This window comes from Oncorhynchus mykiss, chromosome 19, assembly GCF_057628025.1.
Source record: "Oncorhynchus mykiss isolate SJ-2025 chromosome 19, ASM5762802v1, whole genome shotgun sequence".
NCBI lineage: Eukaryota > Metazoa > Chordata > Actinopteri > Salmoniformes > Salmonidae > Oncorhynchus > Oncorhynchus mykiss.
In genome coordinates, this window is record NC_143040.1 from 66,282,281 (window position 1) to 66,294,929 (window position 12,649).

Sequence of the window (12,649 nt, forward strand, 5' to 3'; positions counted from 1 at the left end):
CAAAGCGGAAGTCCTCCGGGATGAAGGTGCCGGAACATCTGGAGCCGAGGCAGCAAAGCTTTTCCTGTGTCTGACAGGGGTTCCCCAGCAGCTTGTCTAAGTTTGCTACTGTTTCTCTAAGAGTAGCCCATAGTCCGTATTGCCCCGGAATTAAACACAGCTCCTGCAGCGTTGAAAACGTTTGTTAGCGACCTCCATTTTAAAACTACAGACTAGCTGAGCTTCTGTGATTCTCTTCTTAACAGGAATTTACTAAAATGTTTCTATGTGCTACAGTGTATTCGCAAATACAGCACGCACCCCCACCTCCCAAAACAAGAACAGCCAGTGAAATGGCAAACACACAAGCAACACACCTGAGTCACACACCAGTACGGCAAACGAAAAGAAAGCGGAGAACTTGCTCTGTATGGATCCTACCTGCGCATACACAACACGAGCAGGAGCTGACCAACCCGCAAGTTGGTGCTGTAGAAACGAGCAGTAAATTGGGAGTCAGTGAGACAAAACACTGGTCAACAAGTTAGTAATTGATATAATAACGAGGCATCCTCTCCTCTGTGATTTGGAAATGATTACAATGCTGTTGCCATGATGATTAACGGTGAAGATACAGATAATGACCACTACAATGCTGTTGTGATGATGATTAATGGTGAAGATACAGATAATGACCATGACAATGGTGTTGTGATGAGATTAACATGATGATCTGGATAAGAAATGAGGATGATGGGTAACACTTTATTTGAGGGTGTATAAGGACTGTTGGTTAAACTAACAACGTAGCCCAGTGTTTGCCTGCTCCTGGGGTCCTAGCCTGATGACTCGCACTACATTTTTCCACTGCACTGTCATTCACTACATACTTTAGTCTGAGACTTCCATCATTGACGTTGTTTGTGGTGATGGCCCAACCCATCGGGCCCAACCCATCGGTTTCTAGACCAATCAGACGGCCCCGAATATGTTAGCATTCGGTGAAGGGTCAGGGAGGTACTCCGCTCAAGACTCATTGCAGAGAAGAAACAAACGTCCGTGGGCGTGGCGTAACATTTGGTTGCCAGGAGACGGAGGACACAGAAGGATGCATATTTTTGTTTTTGCCCTGTAGGTTTGATGATTAGTTGATAAGTTGAACCAAGTGTGTTCGTGGAAGGACAAAAATAATAATGTCCACTAAGGTAACTGCACAATTGTCAGAAAATTTTAATAAAAAAATAAAAATCTGATTATCCGTGTGTGGTCTCTCTCTCGCACTCTCCAGGTCTGGACGCTCCTTTCCAGCAGTACCCCTTCAAAGAGTGGAGGGTGACGGGGTTGGACCTGCTGCAGCTCTCTTCCCAGGACCTGGAGCAGCTGGGCGTTCACAAGATCAGCCACCAGGAGCTCATCCTGGAGGCTGTGGAGAAGCTCTGCTCCCTGGTGAGACCCGGGCTGCTGCTCCCTGGGGGCTGGAGGGCTCATAGATTGATACAAGGCCCAAGGTTTTATTTTATTCATAAAAAAAAAAAATCCTGGTTGGAAGATTTCTGGAATAAACAGGGAATCTGAAATCCTCCTACCAGGATTTCTGGAAAATGTAGGAATTTTGTGGAAAGTTACCGTCAATTTTGGTTAATAAATAAAATTTGATTTGTCACAACAGGTGTAGACATTACTGTGAAGTGCTTGCTTATGAGCCCTTCCCAATGATGCAGTTTAAAAGTATAACAAACAATAATGGATGAAGGCAGGGTAAAGTGACTAGGCATCAGGTTAGATAATAATAATAAGGTATTTGAGGTAGATATGTACGTGCAGGCAGGGTAAAGTGACTAGGCATCAGGATAGACAATAATAAGGTATTTGAGGTAGATATGTACATGAAGGCAGGGTAAAGTGACTAGGCATCAGGATGGGTGAACAGGGAGTACAGGAGGGGACTAAGTACACACCCCTGAGGGGCCCACGTGTTGAGAGTCAACGTGGCGGAGGTTGTTGCCTAACCTCACCACCTTGGGCCGGCCCGTCAGGAAGTCCAAGATATAGTTGCAGAGGGAGTGGTTCAGTCACAGGGTTCCTAGCTTGGAGGGGACTATGGTCTTGAATGCTGAGCTGTAGTCTTCTCACATAGTTATTTCCCCTCTTGTCCAGGTGAGAGAGGGAAGTGTGAAGTGCATTTGAGATTGTGTCATCTGTGGATCTGTTGGGGCGATATCCGAATTGGAGTTGGTCTAGGGTGTCTGTGTGAAGCTCTTTTTCATTCTCGTTTTGGGCTAAATAAATCAGAGCTGTAGCTGTTTCAGAAACACAGATCTGGGTCTGTACCAGCCTAAATAAGTGACTGCTTCTATTCAAACCTTTTCAAGTCCCCCTCTGACATTCACCAACTGCCATTTTACAGATTACAGCAGAGGGTTGAGTTATTAAGTTCAGGATTCATCTGGTGTTTTATTGTTTTCACTTTGCCTGCAGAGAGGCATGGCTAAGTGGTGTGTGTGTGTGTGTGTGTGTGCGCACTTCATCTAAAACCAAAGGCTAACACAAAATAAGCTAGTGATCATACTTCTCATACGCAAGTTACTGTGTGGGTAACGTTTGTTGTCACTGGCTAACAGGCTCCTCCTCTTCTCTCCAATTTCCCATGTCTTCCCATTCTCACTCTAAGTTTTCCCTTAAATAAATTGTCTCTGCTCTCCTCCCTCCACCCATTGCTTTTTCCCTCAGCACAAACTTTCTGTGGACTCAGTCTCGGGTCACTAATGGAAACAGAGGACACGTTTTCTGTGTTTCATCGCATCCAAGTTTCAACGTGCTTTTGTTTCCCCTGGGAGGGTTAATTTAGTCGAAGGGCCTGTGGGTTTGAGTGGCGTAACCGCGGATACCAGGCCGGGGCTAAGCCGTTGATCTGCTTGTAATGGTCTGCTTTAAAAAATAACTGAACAACAAGGGAGTTTCTGCCCTTCATGATTTAATGAAGTGGTCTCAGAGTAGGAGCGCTGATCTAGGATCAGGTCCCCCCCTGTCCATGTGATGCTATTCATTATGATCTAAAAGGCAAAGCTGATCCTAGATCAGCACTTCTAATTATGACTACAGGCCCTGGTCTTTCCTATGGTCTGAATGGCCCCAGCAGCATGTAGTGACTAAAGGTCTGATCGGGTGCTGGGTGCTATTAATTGTAATACTGTAATGGTTTATGGTAAGCTTTCCGGAGGGAAATGTTATGAACTACAAAGGACTCATATTGAGATTTCTAGCTGCTGTGTGTGTGTGTCTATTGTCCATCTTCGTTTCTGTGTGTGTACTGTCCATCTTTGTTTGTGTGTGTGTGTGTGCTGTCCATCTTCGTTTCTGTGTGTGTGTGTGCTGTCCATCTTCGTTTCTGTGTGTGTGTGTGTGTACTGTCCATCTTCGTTTCTGTGTGTGTGTGTGTGTACTGTCCATCTTCGTTTCTGTGTGTGTGTGTGTGTACTGTCCATCTTCGTTTCTGTGTGTGTACTGTCCATCTTCGTTTCTGTGTGTGTGTGTACTGTCCATCTTCGTGTGTGTCTGTGTGAGTGTATGGAGGTTTCATTCTTGTTTTTTATCTCTGGAGTGTACATCCTTGAACGTGTGTCGTCACAGGGCTCCCGAGTGGCACAGTAGTCTAAGACACTGCATCTCAGTGCATCTCAGTGCAAGAGGCGTCACTGCAGTACCTGGTTCGAATCCAGGCTGCATCACATCCGGAGTCCCATAGGGCGGGGCGCACAATTGTCCCAGCGTCGTCCGGGTTTGGCCGTTGTAGGCCGTCATTGTAAATAAGAATTTGTTCTTAACTGTCTTGAATAAATAAAATAGGAACAACTGGTCAGACTCCCATAATTACCATCTACTGTATTGAAATATACAAATATCCATGAAACATTAATAAACACTTCATCATGGTTGATTGTTCTCCGTGGGACATGTGACCATGTCCTTAATCACAGAGCTATACAGCACATATGACCATAAGTCTGTGAGGTGGTGGTGTGTGTGCAGACAAATTACCAGCTCCTTGAAAGTGTGAAAAGACACTCAGCATGGACCTGTAATGACTGTCCATTAAAGTACGAGGCCATCTACCGTCTATTCTTCCTCCCCAGATAGTATCTTTCTTGTAATATATATACATATACATATACACACACACACACACTAGGGGTGAAATGCTTCACAAAACTTGCTGTGACAACGTCAGCTGCTGTGGAGAATACCCTCTCGCTAGGGACAGAGGTCCCAGGCACAGCCAGGTAGCTGTGGAGAATACCCTCTCGCTAGGGACAGAGGTCCCAGGCACAGCCAGGTAGCTGTGGAGAATACCCTCTCACTAGTGACAGAGGTCCCAGACACAGCCAGGTAGCTGTGGAGAATACCCTCTCGCTAGGGACAGAGGTGCCAGACACAGCCAGGCAGCTGTAGAGAATACCCTCTCGCTAGGGACAGAGGTCCCAGGCACAGCCAGGTAGCTGTGGAGAATACCCTCTCGCTAGGGACAGAGGTCCCAGACACAGCCAGGCAGCTGTGGAGAATACCCTCTCGCTAGGGACAGAGGTCCCAGACACAGCCAGGCAGCTGTAGAGAATACCCTCTCGCTAGGGACAGAGGTCCCAGACACAGCCAGGCAGCTGTGGAGAATACCCTCTCGCTAGGGACAGAGGTCCCAGGCACAGCCAGGTAGCTATGGAGAATACCCTCTCGCTAGGGACAGAGGTCCCAGACACAGCCAGGTAGCTGTGGAGAATACCCTCTCGCTAGTGACAGAGGTCCCAGGCACAGCCAGGTAGCTATGGAGAATACCCTCTCGCTAGGTCCCAGACACAGCCAGGTAGCTGTGGAGAATACCCTCTCACTAGTGACAGAGGTCCCAGACACAGCCAGGTAGCTGTGGAGAATACACTCTCACTTTGGACAGAAGTCCCAGACACAGCCAGGTAGCTGTGGAGAATACCCTCTCACTAGTGACAGAGGTCCCAGACACAGCCAGGTAGCTGTGGAGAATACCCTCTCACTAGGGACAGAGGTCCCAGGCACAGCCAGGTAGCTGTGGAGAATACCCTCTCGCTAGGGACAGAGGTCCCAGGCACAGCCAGGTAGCTGTGGAGAATACCCTCTCACTAGTGACAGAGGTCCCAGGCACAGCCAGGTAGCTGTGGAGAATACCCTCTCACTAGTGACAGAGGTCCCAGGCACAGCCAGGTAGCTGTGGAGAATACCCTCTCGCTAGGGACAGAGGTCCCAGGCACAGCCAGGTAGCACCTTGCTAACATGGCAACATGAGGATATAATAACTCTTTGGTCTTCCACCATGTAAGTGGATCAGCATCCAGGGGAATACAGTCCACTTCCCTGTATGAGGTCACCTCCTCCTCTATGACCTTGACCTTTGACTTGGTTCCCTGCTCCTGGGTCGTGAACAACTCCCCAAAAAGCTCAGCCATGGCATGCTTCTTTTCTGGAGGAGAACACGACAGGGTCGTCTCTGGAGAGGGGTTGGCTCCTGTGGTATCTGTGGCGTGACCCTGCAGAATTCAATTAGATGAAAATGACTGTCTCTGAAGTGGCTTTAAAAATATGATTTGTTGTTAGAAATATATATTAGGCACTATTATTACTTTATAATGAATTGTTAAATCACTCATTAATAAAATAATAAATGTCACATTAACAAAATAAATACAATACCTGTTGTATACTGGTCACAATCTCTGTTGTGAGTTCATTGTAGACTCTCAGACGAGCAGCAACATCCAGGTGCAGCAGAGACTTCACATCCCTTACTGCGGGTTCATCTTCATCAGATGCCACCAATGATTTCAGGATCATTGTTTTTCATAGGCAGGACCATGGAAACTGATGGGATGCTCTCAGTGCTATATCTGTGTGACTGTTTTGAGAGGTTTGCACACTTTGATAACTTCCTCTGCTAGTCTCATGTCATTTTTTTAGACAAAGTCACCAATATCTTTGACATTGTTCCTCACAGCTTGATCAGTCAGTGTAGAATACAATACACCCCAACTTTCTGCTCAAGGTATCTCTCCACCATGTCACAGCTTGATCAGTCAGTCTAGAATACACCCCAACTTTCTGCTCAAGGTATCTCTCCACCATGTCACAGCTTGATCAGTCAGTCTAGAATACACCCCAACTTTCTGCTCAAGGTATCTCTCCACCATGTCACAGCTTGATCAGTCAGTCTAGAATACACCCCAACTTTCTGCTCAAGGTATCTCTCCACCATGTCACAGCTTGATCAGTCAGTCTAGAATACACCCCAACTTTCTGCTCAAGGTATCTCTCCACTATGTCATGGCTTGAATTCCATCCAGTCAGGACATCTTGGATTCCTTTTGCACTTCATCTAAAACCAAAGGCTAAACCATATGCAAATTACTGTGTTGGGAATGTTTGTCACTGGCTAACAGCTCTTTTGTCATTTGTATGTACAGTTGAAGTCGGAAGTTTACATACACTTAGGTCGGAGTCATTAAAGCTTGTTTTTCAAACACTCCATAAATTTCTTGTTAACAACTATAGTTTGGCAAGTCGGTTAGGACATCTACATTTTTCCAACAATTCTTTACAGACCGATTAATTCACTCTATCACTATTCCAATTCCACAATTCCAGTTAAAGGTTAAATATAATTTTAAAAAATAGGCTAGCTTACCTATCAAATAGCATTCCCTCAAGATTGGGCTGATTTCCAAAATATTTAATATTGACATTTCTTGATATGAAACTTTTAAGTAAAATATCTACATTGGTCAGTCCAAAATGACTTTTCAGCTCTGTCATGGAAATATATGTATTTCCTATTACCAAGTCATTTACAGTTTCCATGTCTTTTAGTTTTCCATGAAGACCAATTTTTATTGGTGAATTCTGAAAAGGGTTGTGTTTTTAGTGAGTGATATTGTTATTGTAGAATACTTTTCTACCATATTTCTACCATATTCTTATAGTGTTCTTAACTGTGAAGTTGTTCATGTTCTTAGCTGTATCCTTTGAAAATAGACGTGAAAATATTCTGGGGATGAGCATGCCCATCTTTAATATGTTCCCATTGTTCCTCTTTTTAGTGCATTTAACTATATGTCGCAAGTAAAAGCCCTCGGTGGGTCTGGAAGGTTAACACCACCCTCGGTGGGTCTGGAAGGTTAATACCACCCTTGGTGGGTCTGGAAGGTTAACACCACCCTCGGTGGGTCTGGAAGGTTAACACCACCCTCTGTGGGTCTGGAAGGTTAACACCACCCTCTGTGGGTCTGGAAGGTTAACACCACCCTCTGTGGGTCTGGAAGGTTAACACCACCCTCTGTGGGTCTGGAAGGTTAACGCCACCCTCGGTGGGTCTGGAAGGTTAACACCACCCTCGGTGGGTCTGGAAGGTTAACACCACCCTCGGTGGGTCTGGAAGGTTAACGCCACCCTCGGTGGGTCTGGAAGGTTAACGCCACCCTCGGTGGGTCTGGAAGGTTAACGCCACCCTCGGTGGGTCTGGAAGGTTAACGCCACCTTCGGTGGGTCTGGAAGGTTAACGCCACCCTCGGTGGGTCTGGAAGGTTAACGCCACCCTCGGTGGGTCTGGAAGGTTAACGCCACCTTCGGTGGGTCTGGAAGGTTAACACCACCCTCGGTGGGTCTGGAAGGTTAACACCACCCTCGGTGGGTCTGGAAGGTTAACACCACCTTCGGTGGGTCTGGAAGGTTAACACCACCCTCGGTGGGTCTGGAAGGTTAACACCACCCTCGGTGGGTCTGGAAGGTTAACACCACCCTCGGTGGGTCTGGAAGGTTAACACCACCCTCGGTGGGTCTGGAAGGTTAACACCACCCTCGGTGGGTCTGGAAGGTTAACACCACCCTCGGTGGGTCTGGAAGGTTAACACCACCCTCGGTGGGTCTGGAAGGTTAACACCACCCTCGGTGGGTCTGGAAGGTTAACACCACCCTCGGTGGGTCTGGAAGGTTAACACCACCCTTCGGTGGGTCTGGAAGGTTAACACCACCCTTCGGTGGGTCTGGAAGGTTAACACCACCCTTCGGTGGGTCTGGAAGGTTAACACCACCCTCGGTGGGTCTGGAAGGTTAACACCACCCTCGGTGGGTCTGGAAGGTTAACACCACCCTCGGTGGGTCTGGAAGGTTAACGCCACCCTCGGTGGGTCTGGAAGGTTAACGCCACCCTCGGTGGGTCTGGAAGGTTAACGCCACCCTCGGTGGGTCTGGAAGGTTAACGCCACCCTCGGTGGGTCTGGAAGGTTAACGCCACCCTCGGTGGGTCTGGAAGGTTAACGCCACCCTCGGTGGGTCTGGAAGGTTAACGCCACCCTCGGTGGGTCTGGAAGGTTAACGCCACCCTCGGTGGGTCTGGAAGGTTAACACCACCCTCGGTGGGTCTGGAAGGTTAACACCACCCTCGGATTTAGGAAGATGTAAAAACAGTCCTGTTTATTCTATCAGTTGTATTTTCCTGTATAAAGTCCTGTTGTGAGCGAGTAGTATATATTTTTTTAAAGAATGTCCTAGTTGTGGTAATTGGTATTACCGAGAATAAATCTAAAAACTTCGGGAGCCATGCCATTCTAAAAAGGTTTATGAACTGGGTGGTTCAAGCCCTGAATTATGATTGGCTGACAGCCGTGGTATACCATGGGTATGACAAAACATGTATTTTTTGCTGTTCTAATTATGTTGGTAACCAGTTTATAATAGCAATAAAGCATCTCAGAGGTTTGTTATATATGGCCATTTATACCATGGCTAAGGGCTGTATCCAGGCACAGCCCTTGGCCATGGTATATTGGTCACATACCACACACCCCTGTGCCTGAATGCTTAATTATTCTACCTGTAAAATGTATGGGAATATTGTTCCATTTAAAAATATCTGCTTTAATATTGTTCAGTAATAGGATGTCAGGTGTTAGTTGTGCAGAGGTGAGAACGGAGTCGGGCGCAGGACACACAATCCCCCCGTCGATGGGGTGGTAGTTGAGTCGCCTTCATTTTTACAGAAGGCGAGAGCCAAATCAGCATATTCAGGGGGGGATGTTCATGGTGCAGACCTGGTTTGGACTCTCCACCGTGGTTGCACCTATGGAAACACCTATACACCTCCCTGAACACTGACGTGACCATCCCTTGAGAGCCCTCTGTTGCCACGAAATAGTGGGGTCACTTCACTGTTGCTCCAAGCAGAGGAAACTGAAATAAATCAAAACGCGTGTAGTCTTCTGCAGGAAGCCCATACAACCCGCAGCGTACATATTGGACCCAAAATATGCTGGCAAGAACATCCTGTCTGGTGCAGAGATCAAGAAGGCCTATGGTGTCATCACTATCGTGACTCACCACCTTGGCCTGGCTGAGGGCAAGGTTCTTGGCAGTCTGGCAAAGTACACTTCCATGCAAGGGCTTTGGGATGGAGATGCAATATGGCAGTCGTGCCAACAGATCTCATCAGCCACCCGGTGGAAGGGACTTTGTGGATCTGAGGCTCTTTCCCCTGTTGCCTCCATCATCCTCCAAATCCCACCAACATCAGTCGCCTCAGAGCGCAACTGGTCCTTGCTTGGGAACACACACACCAAAGCACGCAACAGGCTGACCAATAGTCTCTCTGTACTGACTCTACAGTCTGGACTCTGTCCCTCTGTACTGTCTCTACAGTCTGGTCTCTGACTCTCTGTACTGACTCTACAGCCTGGACTCTCTGTCTCTCTGTACTGACTCTACAGTCTGGACTCTGACTCTCTGTACTGACTCTACAGTCTGGACTCTGACTCTCTGTACTGACTCTACAGCCTGGACTCTGACTCTCTGTACTGACTCTACAGCCTGGACTCTGACTCTGTGTACTGACTCTACAGTCTGGACTCTGACTCTGTGTACTGACTCTACAGTCTTGTCTCTCTGTACTGACTCTACAGTCTGGACTCTCACTCTCTGTACTGACTCTACAGTCTGGACACTCTGACTCTCTGTATTGACTCTCTGTATTGACTCTACAGTCTGGACTCTCTGACTCTCTGTATTGACTCTACAGTCTGGAATCTGTGTGTATGTCTGTGAGGTGTTTGCCCCTGCCTCACTCTCTGTTTCCCTCCTTGTCTCCCTCCCCAGACATACGGTATGGGAGGGGAGACCCTGCGCAGTCTGACAGAGAACCTGTGCGTGGTGGCCCACTCCCTGATCATGGGCATCCAGATCCGCTGGAGGGTAAACACTTATGATGGGCAGAGCGCCACCAAGCTGCCAGCCAGCGTACTGCAGGTGGTGCTGGAGCTCATCACCTCCGCAAAGGGCCTCTTCTCCCTGCTCAGCAGGTAAAGTACACACACACACACACACACACACACACACACACACACACACACACACACACTGCAACCTTGTATTACATCAGATTTAGGCATAGTATCATATAGGTAGGGACATTAGACTGTTAGGTCCTGTGACTAGGATTCAGAGTTTCACCCCTGTCTGGGTGTGTATGCAGTAGTCTATGATTTCAATTTATTATAATAATAAGTTATCTGTAATATATTCTCTTAGGCTACAGCTTATTTTTACATTTATTTAACCTTTTATTGAACTAGGCAAGTCAGTTAAGAACAAATGATTATTTACAATGACGGCCTACTCCGGCCAAACCCGGACGACGCTGGGACAATTGTGCGCCGCCCTATGGGACTCCCAATCACGGCCAGATGTGATACAGCCTGGATTCGAACCAGGGACCGTAGTGACACGCATCACGCACCAGGCCTCCTGTGCGCCTCCAGGGTCCAGTACGCCCTGTTCCTGCTCCTCGCACTTGCCCTGAGGAAAAATTGGGAGTCTTGCAAGCCGAAGAACACCCTCCCAACCGTGTAGCACGGTGGTGGCATCATCATGTTGTGGGGGAGGCTTGCAAGCCGAAGAACACGATCCAAACCATGAAGCATGGGGGTGGCAGCATCATGTTGTGGGGGTGCTTTGCTGCAGGAGGGACTGGTGCACTTCACAAAATAGATGGCATCATAAGGTGTGTGGATATGTTGAAGCAACATCTCAAGACATCAAGTTAAAGCTTGGTTGCAAATGGGTCTTCCAAATGGACAATGACCCCAAGCATACTTCCAAATACTTCCAAAAATGGCTTAAGGACAAGAAAGTCAAGGTATTGGCGTGGCCATCACAAAGCCCTGACCTCAATCCTATAGAACATTTCTGGGCAGAACTGAAAAAGCGTGTGCGAGGAAGGAGGCCTACAAACCTGACTCAGTTACACCAGCTCTGTCAGGAGGAATGGGCCAAAATTCATCCAACTTATTGTGGGAAGCTTTTGGAAGGCTACCCAAAACGTTTGACCCAAGTTAAACAATTTTAAAGGCAATGCTACCAAATACTAATTGAGTGTATGTAAACTTTGTGATGTGATGAAAGAAATAAAAGCTGAAATAAATCATTCTTTACTATTATTCTGACATTTCACGTTCTTAAAATAAAGTGGTGATCCTAACTGACCTAAGACAGGGAATTTTAGTAGAATTACATTTCAGGAATTCTTAACTGAGTTTAAATGTATTTTGCTATGTATGTAAACTTCTGACTTCAACTGTGTGTGTGTGTGTGTGTGTGTGTGTGTGTGTGTATATATATATTGTGCCAACTAGTATAATGTACAAATGACGGTGGGATAAATTAACAGCTCAATGCATTTACATTGGTGACCTCTTACCCATTTCTATCCTAATGTTATGTACGATTGTTCTCATGGGTTGTGTTCTCATGGGTTGTGTTCTCATGGGTTGTGTTCTCATGGGTTTTGTTCTCATGGGTTGTGTTCTCATGGGTTGTGTTCTCATGGGTTGGGTTCTCATGGGTTGGGTTCTCATGGGTTGGGTTCTCATGGGTTGGGTTCTCATGGGTTGGGTTCTCATGGGTTGGGTTCTCATGGGTTTTGTTCTCATGGGTTGTGTTCTCATGGGTTGTGTTCTCATGGGTTGTGTTCTCATGGGTTGTGTTCTCATGGGTTTTGTTCTCATGGGTTTTGTTCTCATGGGTTGTGTTCTCATGGGTTGTGTTCTCATGGGTTGTGTTCTCATGGGTTTTGTTCTCATGGGTTGGGTTCTCATGGGTTGTGTTCTCATGGGTTGTGTTTTCCTCCATTATGAATGCATCATTTGAGTCTTTAATGACATTGAAATCTGCACATTTTATTATATTTCTAGATTCAATAAATGTATCCCTTTCTTCATTGGTCCATCTGTGTGTGTCCAGGTACCAGTTTGCCCAGCTGAGTGGTTACACGTCCAGTAGGAACATCATCACCTACTGTAAAGACCTGGGGACCGCAGTACACAAGGTAGTCTACCTCTCCTACTGTAAATACTTGGGGACTGCAGTACACAAGGTAGTCTACCTCTCCTACTGTAAAGACCTGGGGACTGCTCCTATGTTAAAGACCTGAGTCGTGTTCATTAGGGCACGCAATGGAAAACGTTTTTAAAATGTTTTGAAACGTAAAGCAAAAAGGAGTGTTTCTTATTGGACTCTTATTTCTTATGTCCAGGTAGTCCCTCCTTGTTTCAGTCTGTTTTCTTGCATTTGTTACCTATTGAACACAACCCAGTGTTCCAGCATGGCTGTT

At 46.8% G+C, this 12,649-nt stretch overlaps 2 protein-coding genes and 1 long non-coding RNA gene across 7 annotated transcripts in view; 1 reads left to right on the top strand and 2 right to left on the bottom strand.

Moving 5' to 3' along the window:
- LOC149975293 (uncharacterized) overlaps window positions 1–12,649 on the bottom strand; it is a 235,937-nt gene that overhangs the window by 162,516 nt on the left and 60,772 nt on the right. The gene's annotated exons all lie outside the window — the stretch shown is intronic.
- The window catches only part of LOC110498392 (connector enhancer of kinase suppressor of ras 1), an 84,173-nt gene that overhangs the window by 5,437 nt on the left and 66,087 nt on the right, over window positions 1–12,649 (top strand). For all 5 annotated transcript variants that reach the window (XM_090211530.1, XM_090211532.1, XM_090211534.1 and 2 more), the window contains exons 2-4: window positions 1,268–1,425; window positions 10,138–10,340; window positions 12,280–12,364. In XM_090211530.1, the coding sequence (XP_090067656.1) occupies window positions 1,268–1,425; window positions 10,138–10,340; window positions 12,280–12,364 (446 nt within the window). The remainder of the gene's footprint in view (window positions 1–1,267; window positions 1,426–10,137; window positions 10,341–12,279; window positions 12,365–12,649) is intronic.
- Window positions 4,844–5,835, bottom strand: LOC149975297 (uncharacterized; the record flags this gene model as incomplete). Its single annotated transcript, XM_090211778.1, has 2 exons — window positions 4,844–5,528; window positions 5,692–5,835. Coding segments are annotated over 2 exons (549 nt in total), but the record flags the coding sequence as incomplete, so codon positions are not given.